The 13,710-nt window shown below is 43.7% G+C and overlaps 2 protein-coding genes across 3 annotated transcripts in view; one reads left to right on the forward strand and one right to left on the reverse strand.

Moving 5' to 3' along the window:
* Window positions 1–543: 543 nt before the first annotated feature.
* On the forward strand, window positions 544–5,820 carry OPN1SW (opsin 1, short wave sensitive). The gene is made up of 5 exons (XM_043968232.1): window positions 544–889; window positions 1,587–1,755; window positions 2,353–2,518; window positions 3,087–3,326; window positions 4,953–5,820. The coding sequence occupies exons 1-5, from the start codon at window positions 544–546 to the stop codon at window positions 5,070–5,072; spliced, it is 1,041 nt and encodes a 346-aa protein (XP_043824167.1). The 3' UTR covers window positions 5,073–5,820.
* A 356-nt stretch (window positions 5,821–6,176) lies between these two features.
* Window positions 6,177–13,710, reverse strand: part of CALU (calumenin) — a 32,943-nt gene continuing 25,409 nt past the window's right edge. For both annotated transcript variants that reach the window (XM_043965832.1, XM_043965831.1), the window contains exons 5-7: window positions 13,430–13,490; window positions 9,977–10,176; window positions 6,177–8,674 (exon numbers count right to left, since the gene is read on the reverse strand). In XM_043965832.1, the coding sequence (XP_043821767.1) occupies window positions 8,570–8,674; window positions 9,977–10,176; window positions 13,430–13,490 (366 nt within the window). In that variant the 3' untranslated portion in view covers window positions 6,177–8,569. The remainder of the gene's footprint in view (window positions 8,675–9,976; window positions 10,177–13,429; window positions 13,491–13,710) is intronic.

Raw genomic sequence — 13,710 nt, forward strand, 5'->3', positions numbered from 1 at the left:
AGCTTCTCCTCCTGGCACATGATGGGGGGACATGATTTGGGGTACAGGGAGGACTCAGGGGAGAGGGCAGCAGCAAGGTGGTAGATTTTCCCCTCTCCACCTCCCGCCCACAGAGTTGAGGTGGGAAAGGGCAGAGAGTAGGCAGCCTTGCTGCTGAGTAGGACCCCAAGCGTGAAGCTGGTGTTGAGTAACGGGAAGGTGGCCTCTACAGCTGATAAATGAGGCAGTGAAAACAGATCCAGTTCTGTACGACCATTTCCCAAGGGCTGGTGATCTAAGGTCTCTCTGCTCATGCTCTAACCCCAGCCTCAAGCTCCCTGACAATATACAAACCGCTCTGGGGACTGGGAGCAAAAAAACAGGAGGATTAGAGAGCTCAAGGGTCCCTAATCCCAAACTTTGTCTTCAGGATTTAAGATCCTCGCTGATCTTCCAGGGGATCCGTAAGTGGCTTTGAGGGACTTTTCAAGGTGGTTTGTGGTAGGGGTGGGTAAGCTATAAGAGGAAGCAAGTGGGCATATTGATAGACAATCCAAGAGCAAGATGTCAGGGGATGAGGAGTTCTACCTGTTCAAGAACATCTCCTCGGTGGGGCCGTGGGATGGCCCTCAGTACCACATTGCTCCTGCGTGGGCCTTTCACTTCCAGACGGCTTTCATGGGCTTTGTCCTCTTTGCAGGGACGCCGCTCAATGCTGTGGTGCTTGTTGCTACACTTCGCTATAGGAAACTGCGCCAGCCACTCAACTACATCTTGGTGAATGTCTCCTTGGCTGGTTTCATCTTCTGCACCATCTCCGTCTTCACCGTCTTCATCTCCAGCTCCCAAGGCTACTTCATCTTTGGTCGCCATGTTTGTGCTATGGAAGCTTTCCTGGGCTCTGTGGCAGGTACTGGCAAGACAAAGGAAGGCAGGAAGCTGGGCCCAATGTTGGGTCCTCCAAGGAGCAGGCTGTCGGGCTTGGGGGACACTGCCAAAGGAGCATGCTGGGAAGGAGAATACGGGCATGTTTTGAGTTTGGGAGTTAATGAAGCATAGGACAGGGAGAAGGGCAGGAGTCCAGCTTGGTTCTGACCAAAGTGGGATGTCTACGTCCTATGTTTTACATTGAGAGTGTCTGTGTATTTGTCTTTCCTTAGACCAAGGGTTGTTGTTGTTGTTGGTTTTTTTAGTGAGGCAATTGGGGTTAAGTGACTTGCCCAGGGTCACACAGCTAGTAAGTATTAAGTGTCTGAAGCCGGATTTGAACTCAGGTACTCCTGACTCCAGGATAAGTAACTGCGCCACCTACCTGCCCCTGACCAAGGGTTGTTTACTTGGGATCCATGTCCTCCTCATGAGGGTCCACGAATGTGTTATTTCGACATAATGGGTTTCTTTTATCATCATCTGTATTTTATGCATTTAAAAACCCTATTCTGAGGTGTCCACAGGCTTCACCAGACTGTTAAAAGACTGCTCCACACTCATGGAAAAAGGTTTAGAACCTCAGTTCTGACTCTCGATTGTTTTTCCATCTGCCCTTCCATGCCCCACATCCTGCGCGCCATTGCTTTTACTCAGCTTGTCCTCATGTTTGGCCTCAGGTTTGGTGACAGGCTGGTCATTGGCCTTCCTTGCCTTTGAGCGCTTCATTGTCATCTGTAAACCTTTTGGCAACTTTCGCTTCAGCTCCAAGCACGCAATGATGGTGGTCCTGGCTACTTGGGTCATTGGCATTGGTGTTTCCATCCCACCCTTCTTTGGCTGGAGCAGGTGAGAACGAAGAGGGTGTGGCATCGAGCCTGGGATCCTAATGCTAGGAGCCTGGGAAAGGAGCTAAAATATAATATACTCCCACCAGGATTTTCATCCCCTAGAATTTAAAGCTGTGTTCAGTGAGAAGCTCAAGAGCTAGAGCCCTAGGTGGAGGTTTGGATGAGAGAAATGGGTACTGGGAACTGCTCTAGTCAGGGTCACAGATCCAACAAGATGCAGAAATCCTGACTTCCTCCCAACACCTAGGAATTAACTTTTTTTGGGGGGTGGGGTGGGGCGATGAGGGTTAAGTGACTTGCCCAGGGTCACACAGTCAAGTGTCTGAGGCTGGCCTTGAACTCAGGTCCTCCTGAATCCAGGGCTGGTGCTTTATCCACTGCACCACCTAGCTGCCCTCTAGGAATTAATTTTTAAAAAAAATTTCCATTTTATTTTTCAGTTCCAAATTCTCTTCCTCCCTTCCCACCTCCCCCACCCCAAATCCATTCCAAATATGTATAGCAAATACGTGAAACCAATCCTGGCCTTAGCCATGATGAACTTTCCTGGAACCGTCTTCCCCTTCCGAACTATGGACTCCCCTTGCCATTGCAGGTTCATTCCTGAGGGTCTACAGTGCTCCTGTGGCCCTGACTGGTACACAGTAGGCACAAAATACCGCAGTGAATACTACACTTGGTTCCTCTTCATTTTCTGCTTCATCATGCCTCTCTCCCTCATCTGCTTTTCCTATTCCCAGCTGCTGGGAGCCCTCCGAGCTGTGAGTACTTAGAACAGGGTCTGGGCTGCTGGGAGGAGGGCTGGCAGTCAGGGTGAATGTTTTCTTTTCTTTTTTTTTGTGGGGCTATGGGAGGGGGTTGAGTGACTTGCCCAGGGTCACACAGCCAGTAAATGTCAAGTGTCTGAGGCTGGATTTGAACTCAGGTACTCCTGAATCCAGGGCCGGTGCTTTATCCACTGCACCACCTCGCTGTCCTCCAGGGTGAAAGCTTTCTAATATAACTGTGCCATGAATCCAGGCGGCAGAGAGGAGTCCAAAAGTGCTTCACATGAAGTATATGTGTCAAGGCAGGAGCTTAGAAGGCATGGGAAGTGGAAAGGTAGGAGATAAGCTAAGTGTGAGAAACAATCTGAAGTGCCAAGGTGATACCCTGACAGATACCAGAAATCAGCAGTGGTTCTCTCCTGGAACCAATGCCAAAGCTTATGGAAACAGAGAGATCAAGCTAAAATCTGGGGTGAAAGTCTATGAGACTGACAAGACCCGAGCCCTTTGAAGGCCAGAGAGAAGAGGCCTAGGGCTCACCTCTCCTGTTTTTTTCCCTCAGGTTGCAGCCCAACAACAAGAGTCAGTCACAACACAGAGGGCAGAGCGGGAAGTGAGTCGAATGGTGGTGATGATGGTGGGCTCCTTCTGTCTTTGCTATGTGCCCTATGCTGCCCTGGCCATGTACATGGTCAACAATCGGAACCATGGGCTGGACCTACGGCTTGTCACCATCCCTGCCTTCTTCTCTAAGAGTGCTTGTGTCTACAACCCCATCATCTATTGCTTCATGAACAAGCAGGTGAGGCTCTGCTACCCCAGGCCCCTTCCTTGGCAATATCAGAGCTTCAATACATCTGTGTGCCTGAAGAACTAAGCCACAGAAACTCTTAGTGGTTTAGGAAACAAGTACTGGCTATAGAAAGGATAGAGGTCATTATGACTGAACTTGAAAGATGTCCAAAAGACAGCACAAGATTGGGGCAGCTAGGTGGCGCAGTGGATAGAGCACCTGCCCTGGATTCAGGAGGACCTGAGTTTGACCTCAGACACTTAACACTTACTAGCTGTGTGACCTTGGGCAAGTCACTTAACCCCAACTGCCTCACCCCCCTCCCCAAAAAAAAGACAGCACAAGGTTACTCACCAACACGTGACTTTGTGAAGCGAATGGATATTCTCCATGTCCTTAAAAGATGAAAGGTTCCCCCCCTCCCCGGGAGTTCTCTTTCAAAAACTGAAAAACCAGGCATTCTTCCAAACTTTGACCCCGAATTATTTCTCTCATCTCTCCAATTTGGATCCTTCTCCTAGCCCAAGGAACATAAGGAAGCCTAGAGTCATATTAACTGAAGAGACTGACAGCTCCTGCTCAGTCCTGAATTCCCTCTTGGCTTAGACTTCTCCATGTTCTCCAATGAGGAGGCTGGAGTCTGAACAGAAGACCTGCCTAGGTTCGTGTAAGGAAAACTCCTAAATCTCACAAGGCAAAACACCCTGGAATCCCACTGAATATCATTTTGCTCCTTCCTCCAAAAGTTAATTCAATTTCAATTCAATACTAAAGGAGGTTGGATGGGGACTCACATACCTGTAGGAGGTAGAAGTTTACCTGGCCAAAAGTCATCTCCAGAGTATGCTCTGCGGGGCTGGTGCCATTCTAGGGTTATCTCCTGAGCTAGGCTGTTGCTTTGGGCAATACCCTGATCTAGCTTTCTAGGTTTGGAACTTCACTCTACAGTCTAGACCAAAGGTTCTTACCCTGGGGTCTGCAAATTTCTTTACTATTTTGATAACTTTCAATAAATCAATTTCCTTTGTAATCCTATATATTTTATGCTTATAGAAACATTCTGCAGGTTGAAACATACCACTTTTTGTTTTCCATATCTCCTCCACTTGGGTCTGTCTTCTTTCACGTGGCTAATATGTTTTGCATGATTGAACACATATAACCTATATCAAATTGCTTACTGTCTCAGGGAGAAAAAATGTGGAACTTAGGCTTTTAAAATAAATGTTAAAAATCGTCCTGGAGCAGCTAGGTGGTGCAGTTAGAGCGCTGGCCTTGGAGTCAGGAGGACCCCAGGAGTACAAATACAGCCTCAGACACTTACTAGCTGTGTGACCCTGGGCAAGCTACTTAACCCTAACTGCCTCCAAAATAAAATGAAAAATTGTCCTTACATGTAACTGGGGAAAAAATAAATTAAAAACAGTCAATACAACACAACAAAACAGATTATTCTGAGAAGGGGAACATGATACAAAAGGTTAAGGACCTTTGGTCTAGATTAACCCAAAATGAAATGAAGCCAGAAATTTGGATTGGGGAGATGAAGTTTCTCCTCTCCATATTAGACCACTTATATTAAATTTAAGATTGTTTCCTACTCAGTAGATTGATTGCAATGTCTTATCCCTGTAGTTCAATGCCTGCATCATGGAGATGGTATGTAGAAAGCCAATGACAGATGACTCTGACACATCCAGCTCTCAGAAAACTGAAGTCTCCACCGTCTCCTCCAGCCAAGTTGGCCCTAGTTAAGGGATCCCATACTGGCTCTTAATCTAAGAAACCTGTCTGGCGGCAAATTTTCAATTCCTTTGTCTCCTCTGCTCAAGACTCCTACAAGGTGGTGGCCACATGTCGGGGTATTAGCTATTTTCTTCAAATTCTTTCTACCCTCATCTTAATGAGACAATGGTTAATAGATCTTCTCGACTAGCCTCCCTAGTCCAGTGGTTTTCCGGCTGAGATAAAGTCAAAACTGCATTGGTGTAGCTTCTATTCTGAATATTTTCCACAAGGAATTCTGAAATTATTTTCATGTGGCTTGTGGAATTAATCTCATTCCTTTAACACCATGTCTAGGTTTCTCTATCAGAGTTTATCCTGGGATCACTGTATCCTGAGATAATCTCCTTTCCTCCTCTCCCTTTATAAGGCCCTGAAAAATGAGATCAGAAATAACACATCAGGGCCAGGGCAGGGCCTGCCCTGCAATGGCTCGCTCTTCATGCTGCCTCCAGCCTGGCAGGTGCTTTAGTGGCTTGATTACCAGAAACCCTGCAGCTAGCACGAGTCACTTAAGTACCACCTTTGTTCTTTTGCTAAGATCGGGATGTCTTATGTACACACTTTGCATTTTATTCAAGAAACCCCAACCCACAGAACAAAAATGGCAGACTAAGCCTACTTATGAAGTTGTCCTCCTTAGATAAGACAATTTTACTAAATGTCTGACCTCCAAGAATGTCCCTATAGCTCTCAAAAAGTCTAGGGATCGTTAAGAAATAAAGCAATTGGTATTAACGTGCTACGTGTCTCCAGGAGTGGCTTGTGTTTTGGCATCAGGAAATAGTAAGCACTCACATTACATTGGCATGCAGCTGGACCTCATTCTAGCAGCAGAGCGCTGGGGAAATGGAGAAATCAGCAAGATTAGTTACAGCTGGAAGGACAGAGAAAACTGCTTACAGAATTTTAGAAGGATGTTGTCAAGATGGCAGCATGAGTGGATGTTAACTTGCTTGGAGGGTACCCCTCATATCAACCCCACTTCCCTTGGCCCCTTTCTTTTGGGTGACCTCAATACTCATGGTATCAAAGTTACATCCCCATGGCCTGAAGAGGGTATATACACACAGATACAATGAATGTAAACAGTTTTATTGAGAAACAGATAGGAACCTGTTTGCATTACAGAATATAAAACTTGGTTTACACTCCATAAAAAAAACCCAAAACACCCAAATCAAGAAGAGAACTAGCATTTACAGGACACACGCTGTGTGGGGTATGGCCTGTTTGCTCATCAGCTTCATGCTTTCTTGAAACCAAAAATAAGCCAGGGGCTTCATGAGGGATTGAAGTAAAATACACGCCGCTGAGCACCCAGCATGCAGAAATCACTGCTGCTGTAATATGCTAAGATTCACTCTTTGGGTGGGTGATTTAAAAACTAGAGCTGAGCTCTGTGCAGGTAGCCTGCTGTGTGAACCCTCCCCACATAACTCATGACTGAACTGCATTAAGTAAGCCGAGGCTGGGGTATGGACCATTAGGCATCTTCAGCCAGTTTGGCACCAAAACTGGGGGTCTAGTAGGGCACAGGTCCTCAAATCAGGGGTTGAACCTAACAGATAAGAGTCACCCAGACTAACCAGTCTTTCTCAACATGGCCATTAGAAGATCAAAGTCCTGATTTTGTTTAGAGTATTCACCCAGTTCCACCTGATGCTATCAAGTTATATCAAAGGCATGTTATCTATAAAGAGATACATGAAGTAATAAAGGATATATACACGTCTTAGTGACCCAAAAATTGCTCACCTGGAACACAAAATGTGTTTTCATAAGAGGACCTACAATTAAGGTCCCTCAAAAGATATAGTTAGTGTTGTATGAAGCAGCGAGGAAGGGAGTCTGTGGAGTTGAAAAAGAACCATTTCTTTGACCATACTTAACTGGAAAATATAAAGCTTTCCAATTTTTCCCCTTCTCCTCTAAGAAGGGTTGGCAGCCTGCTTAGCCATGAAAAGTTTTATGGGGGGGGGGGATTGTTGGTGTGGGCTATGGCACTCAAACCATAGGGGCCCTGCCAGGAAAGCCATATATTAGGGGTATTCCCATCTCTAGACCTGAGCCATGGAGTTCCCTCGGTGACACGACTGAGGCCTGCGCAATTTTCATCTAGTAGAAAAGTGGGAATAAGTGGTTTTGCATTGTGAGGTATGAGGATCCCTGGTAAATTCGGCAGCATGTGGTTTTAGGAAACCAGCCCACAAGGATATAAAGAACACTGCAACTGAGATTTTTTACTAATACTGTAAGAGGGAAACAAGAATACCCCATCCTGCACCGGGGCGCTTCTGAGCTCAGCAGCTTTCACATGGTGCATTTACAGGAGGACTTTCTCTGCTCCAAACCAACACTCCATTTGAGCCCATTTTCCCTTGGGGTTCCATAAAAGAAATGCCTTCACTGATCATTTCTCCTGGCAAGTAAAGGCACTTCAATGACATGATTGGAAAGGAGTAAATCCTAACTATTTGAAGCAGAAGTCATTTGCCCAGTGCTACCAGGCCGGCCTGGAGAGTCTGGCATGGGGGAGTCTATCACCCGCCTGCAGGCTGGCTGGCCACTCAGCAGAAAGTAAGATGACCTCAACAGCCATCATACAAGCTTGCCCTGGGTACTTCAACGAGCAGATCCACATAGACCTGAGAGAGACAATGAAGAGACTGGTCTCCTTTTCCTTCAGTTCTCCAGCTGTCCCTAAGCAATAACTTTGTGAAAGGAAAGATCAAACCCACTACATGATTGATTTTCAAGTCACTGTTCCTAACCCTTTTCAGCCCAGCTGTGCTCGTCAGAATGTGTAAATACAGCTTCTTCAGCAGAGAAAACCTGCATCAGGGCAAGCTTGGTCTGGGTTTACGAATAAGAATCTTTCCTTGCCCGGACACGCTGAGGAGGGTCAGGCACAGGAGAGCTAACTGGTCACAATAACCAGCTGGGAAATGGCATACTTTGGGGCAGACAAGTGCCAGGATGTTGTCTCTTTGCTATGAAATGCAGGGCACATTTTTCTTTTTCCCTCCTCTGGACTTTTTCTTGTTGATCTTAGGCTTTACAAAATTAGTTAGCTAAGTAAAAAGTACAAAAAATTATAGAAAGGGTTGGGGATGATGATAAACCAATGTGAGCCTGTGAGTGTGAGGTGAGGATGGGCACCCTTCATTTCAGACTCCCAACCAGCAAACAAATACAAAAATAAACACAACTTATTACACGTAAAACAAAGTGTAAATCTAAAAAACACAAGTGTCCTAATTACAGTTTCTCATCAGAAGCACAGAATGTCCCTCCAGTCCCTTTGGGAGGAGGAAAGGGGACGGGATAGGTTTTGCTGTTGTGTTTTTTCACTGCTTTAAAGTTTGTAATAACAGTCTCAGTAGCGAAAACGATTTTCATGTGAAACCAGAAGCTGTAAAAAATAAATTACTTTTGAAGAAAAATGGGTTTTGTCTGTCAACAATTCAGAATTCGTCATGTCGTACTAAGGCTTCACCGAAATCTGTGGCTTGGCTGCCCACAAACAAATCGTACTTGTCAACGATCTCCTCCTTGGTAAGTTTGCCATCCTGAAACCAAAGATTACATGTCAGTACGGTTGACTTTTTCCCACCCCAAGTTCAGAAGCATTAACAAAGTACAGAGGCTAAGCAAGATTTAAGATTACGATTCTCTTCTGCATGATAACCAAGCATGAATCCTAACACCATTATAAAGGAAGTAACCAGTAAGTGATGCATCTATTTTACAGATAAGGAAAATAAACTGTGGCAGAGGGAAGTGGGCAGTCAGTTAGAAATGATTTATTTAGCTTAGTGTGTTCCTGGAGGGAGAGCTCTCAGAAAGATGAGAGACAAATACTTCAAAGTGATTCAAGTTATTATACTGTTTGACTGTTGTCCATTGGAAATCTGCTTATTAAAACCCCAAGAACACTTCCCACCTATATCAGTTGCGATAAAAAATGCTGCTGTTTCTCATCTCTAAGGTTAACATGAGCCAGAGGACAGATTTCAAATACCTGAACCTTTAAGTGGCAATTTCCTTTTCTCAAGCAACAGTCAAGAACTAAAGGAGGGCCTTCTCTAACAAAGACTCCAAGTGAAAAAATTTTGTCTGTGGCCTAGATAAAAGGATACACATTTTTGGAGTTTTGTAAATATCTCATATATCAGCCTAAATGAAACATCCTGGAAGTCTGATTTTACCATGGTTGGGAAATCTCTTCACTGTTCTGTAGGTTAACCTACGACTTCATAAGTAAGAGATACTGAAGAAATGCCAATTAACATCCCAACACACAAGACCATGGCTGTCTCTCCCAGACACAGTAAAAAGTATATCTGGGGGGCAGCTGGGTGGCACAGTGGATAAAGCACTAGCCTTGGATTCAGGAGGACCCGAGTTCAAATCCGGCCTCAGACACTTGACACCTACTAGCTGTGTGACCCTGGGCAAGTCACTTAACCCTCATTGCCCCTCAAAAAAAAGAAAGAAAGAAAGAAAAAGAAAAGTATATCTGACTCGGAAAGGGAAAGGACAGATTTCCTTGAACAGTATATAAAATATCAGCAAAAAATATTCTACCCAATTTCCTAGAAATATGGGTGGACATGGAAAGGTGGTAATCACACCTTAAGAATGCAAAGCAGGTCCTTTTTAAGAAAGCAGCCTACATCAACAAGGCATATTTTCAGTAGCAATGGGCAAGTGGAGTCTAAGTGTGACCAAGAAGGTGCATACTGCTTACAAGAAAAATTAAATCCTTAATTGGTTCAGCTAAGGCCTCAGTTACTCTTTGTGGTTTTATGAAAATTCAGGAAACTGATCAAAAATAGACTTTTGGGTAACTTCCAAGTTGCTAGACTTACCTTGTTCTGGTCTGATTCATAAACCAGGTGCCTGGCCTCAGCTTCTGCATGATCATAGTCAGAAGGTAGGATCCAGTCTTTGGTTTCCTCTTTATCCATCTTCCCATCACGATTTTTATCTCGGAATTCCACAAATTGCTCACGCTCTGTCTTCACCCACTCTGGCTCATCAGCATTTCCATCATGGCTATACATGTCACCTGTTTGTGCCCACAGATAAATGTTAGAACTGTACATACAATTAGCAAAAGGCTGTCTCAGTGCCAATCAGATCCAGCCTTTTCTCCTTCCCACTGGGGTATAGCCTGGCAGATAAGCATCAGCTAACAAAAATTAGTTATTCTGGTCAGAGAAAGCTCAGACATTCTTCAAGTTTCAATACTGCTCTTGTTACTAAACAAGAATTTGAGTGGATTAAGTAGAATAATCTTATAGCTTAAAAATAAAAAATAATGGGAGAACACACACTCAAAAAAAACCTAAAATGATGAAGGGGCTTATAAAGAACTCCCCAAATACCACTGAGTATCAAAGCACCACCAAGAAACATTTCTTTAAAATATGAGAGATCTGGGGCAGCTAGGTGGCACAGTGGATGGAGCGTGGGCCCTGGATTCAGGAGGGCCTGAGTTCAAATCCGGCCTCAGACACTTGATGCTTGCTAGCTGTGTGACCCTGGGCAAGTCACTTAGCCTCAATCGCCTCACCAAAAACCAAAACAAAAAAACCCAAAACAAACAAACAAAAAAATATGAGAGATTTGTAAAAAGTCTGTATTTGATAGCTGAAGGCAAAAGAGTATATATAGGTAGCATAAAATTACAGGTCTTTCACTTACCTTTCCTGAAAGGGAAATTGTCCATCAAAACTATGTGCGAAGCATTCTATTAACCACAATGGACAGATCTAAAAACCATGAAAACTTCCAACTCTAGTTGTGCCAATAAGCATAGACATCTATGATCTCATCAATGCAGGTACTCCTTTCACTAGTACAGGCTGCAACCCAGTTATACCTTCTTCTGGGAGACTGTTACCTCACAGGTAAACAAATTCTTCTAGCTCCTCCCCAGAAGATCTGAACTGATAGGCTAGCATTATTCCTTTAAGTCTGTGTTTTGTTTTTGGTTTTTTTTGGGGGGGGCCCAGGTAAACCCTTGCTCTGACCCTTTGCTACCTTTCACCAAATGACTCACCTCACTTCCATTTCTGATCATACATGTACTTGAAGTAAATGATGGGCCAGCCTTGGGAGGAGGAGAGTGTATTACACGCAAGACTTCTACTTCATCAAATGAATCTCGTACTGAATAATCAAATGCTTTTTGGTAAGAATCAACAAATATGTGAGGAGGAACTTGTATTCTTTGTACTTTCAATCAAACTCTAACAGAAACATTTCCAGTCAATTGTATTCATTGTAAAAGGTGTGGTCAGGCTTGTGTGATATGTGGTACTGGATAGGGTTAATAACTGTCTCCAAACTCCTCTAGCAGACACAAAATGTTGTTATTCAGTCATTTCAGTAGTGTCCAACTCTTTATGATGCTATTTGGGATCTTCTTGGCAAAGATACGAGAATGGGGGGCAGCTAGGTGGAACAGTGGATAAAACACTGGCCCTGGATTCGGGAGGACCTGAGTTCAAATCTGGCCTCAGACACTTGACACTTACTAGCTGTGTGACCCTGGGCAAGTCAAGTCACCCCCCACCTCCTGCAATGGTTTGACATTTCCTTCTCCAGTTCATTTGACAGATGAGGGAAGTGAGGCAAATGGTGAAGTGACTTGGCCAGGGTCACACAGCTAGTGTCTGAGGCTATATTTGAACTCATGAAAATGAGTTGTCCTGACTCCAGGCCCAGCACTCAATCCACTGAACCATCAAGCTGCCTATGACCCAGTAACCAGATGGTCAAGAAATGGTCATTTTCCAACCTGCTTCTCTGAACAGTTAAATAGCAATTAGTAGTTCTAACCTTTCTCCTCTGAATTCCTGTTATTGAAAGACTTAATTTGAAAAAAATAATTTTAGTCAAAGTCAGAATTTTCAATATCACTTAAGTGCTTCTTCCAATCAAGTGGTTAAAAACAAAGGTGATCGAATGAGATTCAATAAGTGACTCCTAATTTCACTAGAAGTGGCAAAAGTCCTCTTCCATTAACAATCTCTTTTAAATAGGGCAGAAACGGCTTTGTTAGTTTCCATGCACTAAAATGTAGTACAAACCTCTCTAACAGTATTTAAGCTGGCAGGTGATCTTCATACATAAATTCCTACTCTATATACCCCAAAGGGTAGAGAAGGCCCTATCAGTACCAGAAGCACCCCTTCTGCCTAAGAACCAGCTGAGATTCTGAACCTTAAATTTTTCTTCCTGAAACTAGGTATAATCTGAATGAAGGGCTTAGCACCTAAAAGAGCAAGGCACTAATATATATATATATATATATAGTTTCCAAGCAAACTTCTACCTTCCAAATCTTTTTGTAAATATGGCACTTACTTTCACTGTATCCCAAGAAATCACCCCCAAAATGCTGTTCTCTCCCTCCTTCCTAAGTGGTCCAAAGTTCTTTATAGAGGTTTGGAAGATGACAAAATGTCAGAATTATTCGTCTAATGGGACTGGGATCATCTATTCCATTCCACTAGAAAGTCTGAAGAGGTTATTTCTGGAAACACTAAAGCTCATGACAAACTTGCCCAATGTAATTTGAGAAAACTATTGGTATGCCTAGCCAGGGCAAAGGTCTCCCCTTCAGAAGTGAACTTTATTTTAAAAGGAAGAATTCCTGGTAAAGCATCAGGAGCCCTAAAGTGGCCTGTGAAACTTAAAGCAAAGGCTTCATTAATACATGAGACTGGCCATACCTAATTAGGAAGAGAATAAGGTATTGCTAATTGTTGTTGACAAAGGACAACAAAATTCTACAAAGTGTGGCACAAGCAGATGCTGTTTCTCAAACAGCCTATACGAGGAGTCATAACTGTGTAACTGATACCACAGCCACATGATTCCCATTAGCTCTCCTCTGTTCCTTGTCTCTTGGGTTCCCAAGATGCAAACTGGGCTTATTGTAATTTTTTTCTGTACCATAAAGCAATATGATTAACTATTATTAAATGTCTATGCAGGGGGCGGCTAGGTGGTGCAGTGGATAAAGCACCGGTCCTGGATTCAGGAGTACCTGAGTTCAAATCCGGCCTCAGACACTTGACATTTACTAGCTGTGTGACTCTGGGCAAGTCACTTAACCCCCATTGCCCCGCGCAAAAAAAAAAAGTCTATGCACATCGGTTATTGCTAATGCCAGCCCCTAGCTTTCTTCTTTGCTGGATCTTTAAAAAAATTGCTGACACTTATGACTGGCCTAGAGTAAAACCATTTCTGTGGTTGGACACAATTCCCAACAGCTTCTTCAAGGAACAATTCTCAAAACAGGAACTCACCAATGTATTCTTCCAGATCAATGAAACCATCGGCATTCTTATCTATGTCCTCCATTGTTTCCTAATGAGGAGAAAAAGGGATAGTTTGTACTTGTGAAAATTTGTGGGACAAGGAGTATAATCTGAGTATAACAGAACAACCACTCTACACACATACAATTTTTTTTGACAATAACCCTTTGAGAAAGATAGTGCAAGTATTATTACCCTATTCTATGGATAAAAAAATCTGAGTATCAGAGTAGTTAAACATCTTGCCCGTGTTCATACATCCAGTAAGT

Source organism: Dromiciops gliroides, chromosome 5, assembly GCF_019393635.1.
Source record: "Dromiciops gliroides isolate mDroGli1 chromosome 5, mDroGli1.pri, whole genome shotgun sequence".
Taxonomy (NCBI): domain Eukaryota; kingdom Metazoa; phylum Chordata; class Mammalia; order Microbiotheria; family Microbiotheriidae; genus Dromiciops; species Dromiciops gliroides.

Bases quoted from the DNA above. Each gene is read 5' to 3' on its own strand.
- OPN1SW (XM_043968232.1), top strand. From the start codon at position 544: ATGTCAGGGGATGAGGAGTTCTACCTGTTCAAGAACATCTCCTCGGTG. The intron at 1,756-2,352 runs GTGAGAACGAAG...TTGCCATTGCAG, and splicing joins CCCTTCTTTGGCTGGAGCAG to GTTCATTCCTGAGGGTCTAC. The intron at 3,327-4,952 runs GTGAGGCTCTGC...TTATCCCTGTAG, and splicing joins ATTGCTTCATGAACAAGCAG to TTCAATGCCTGCATCATGGA.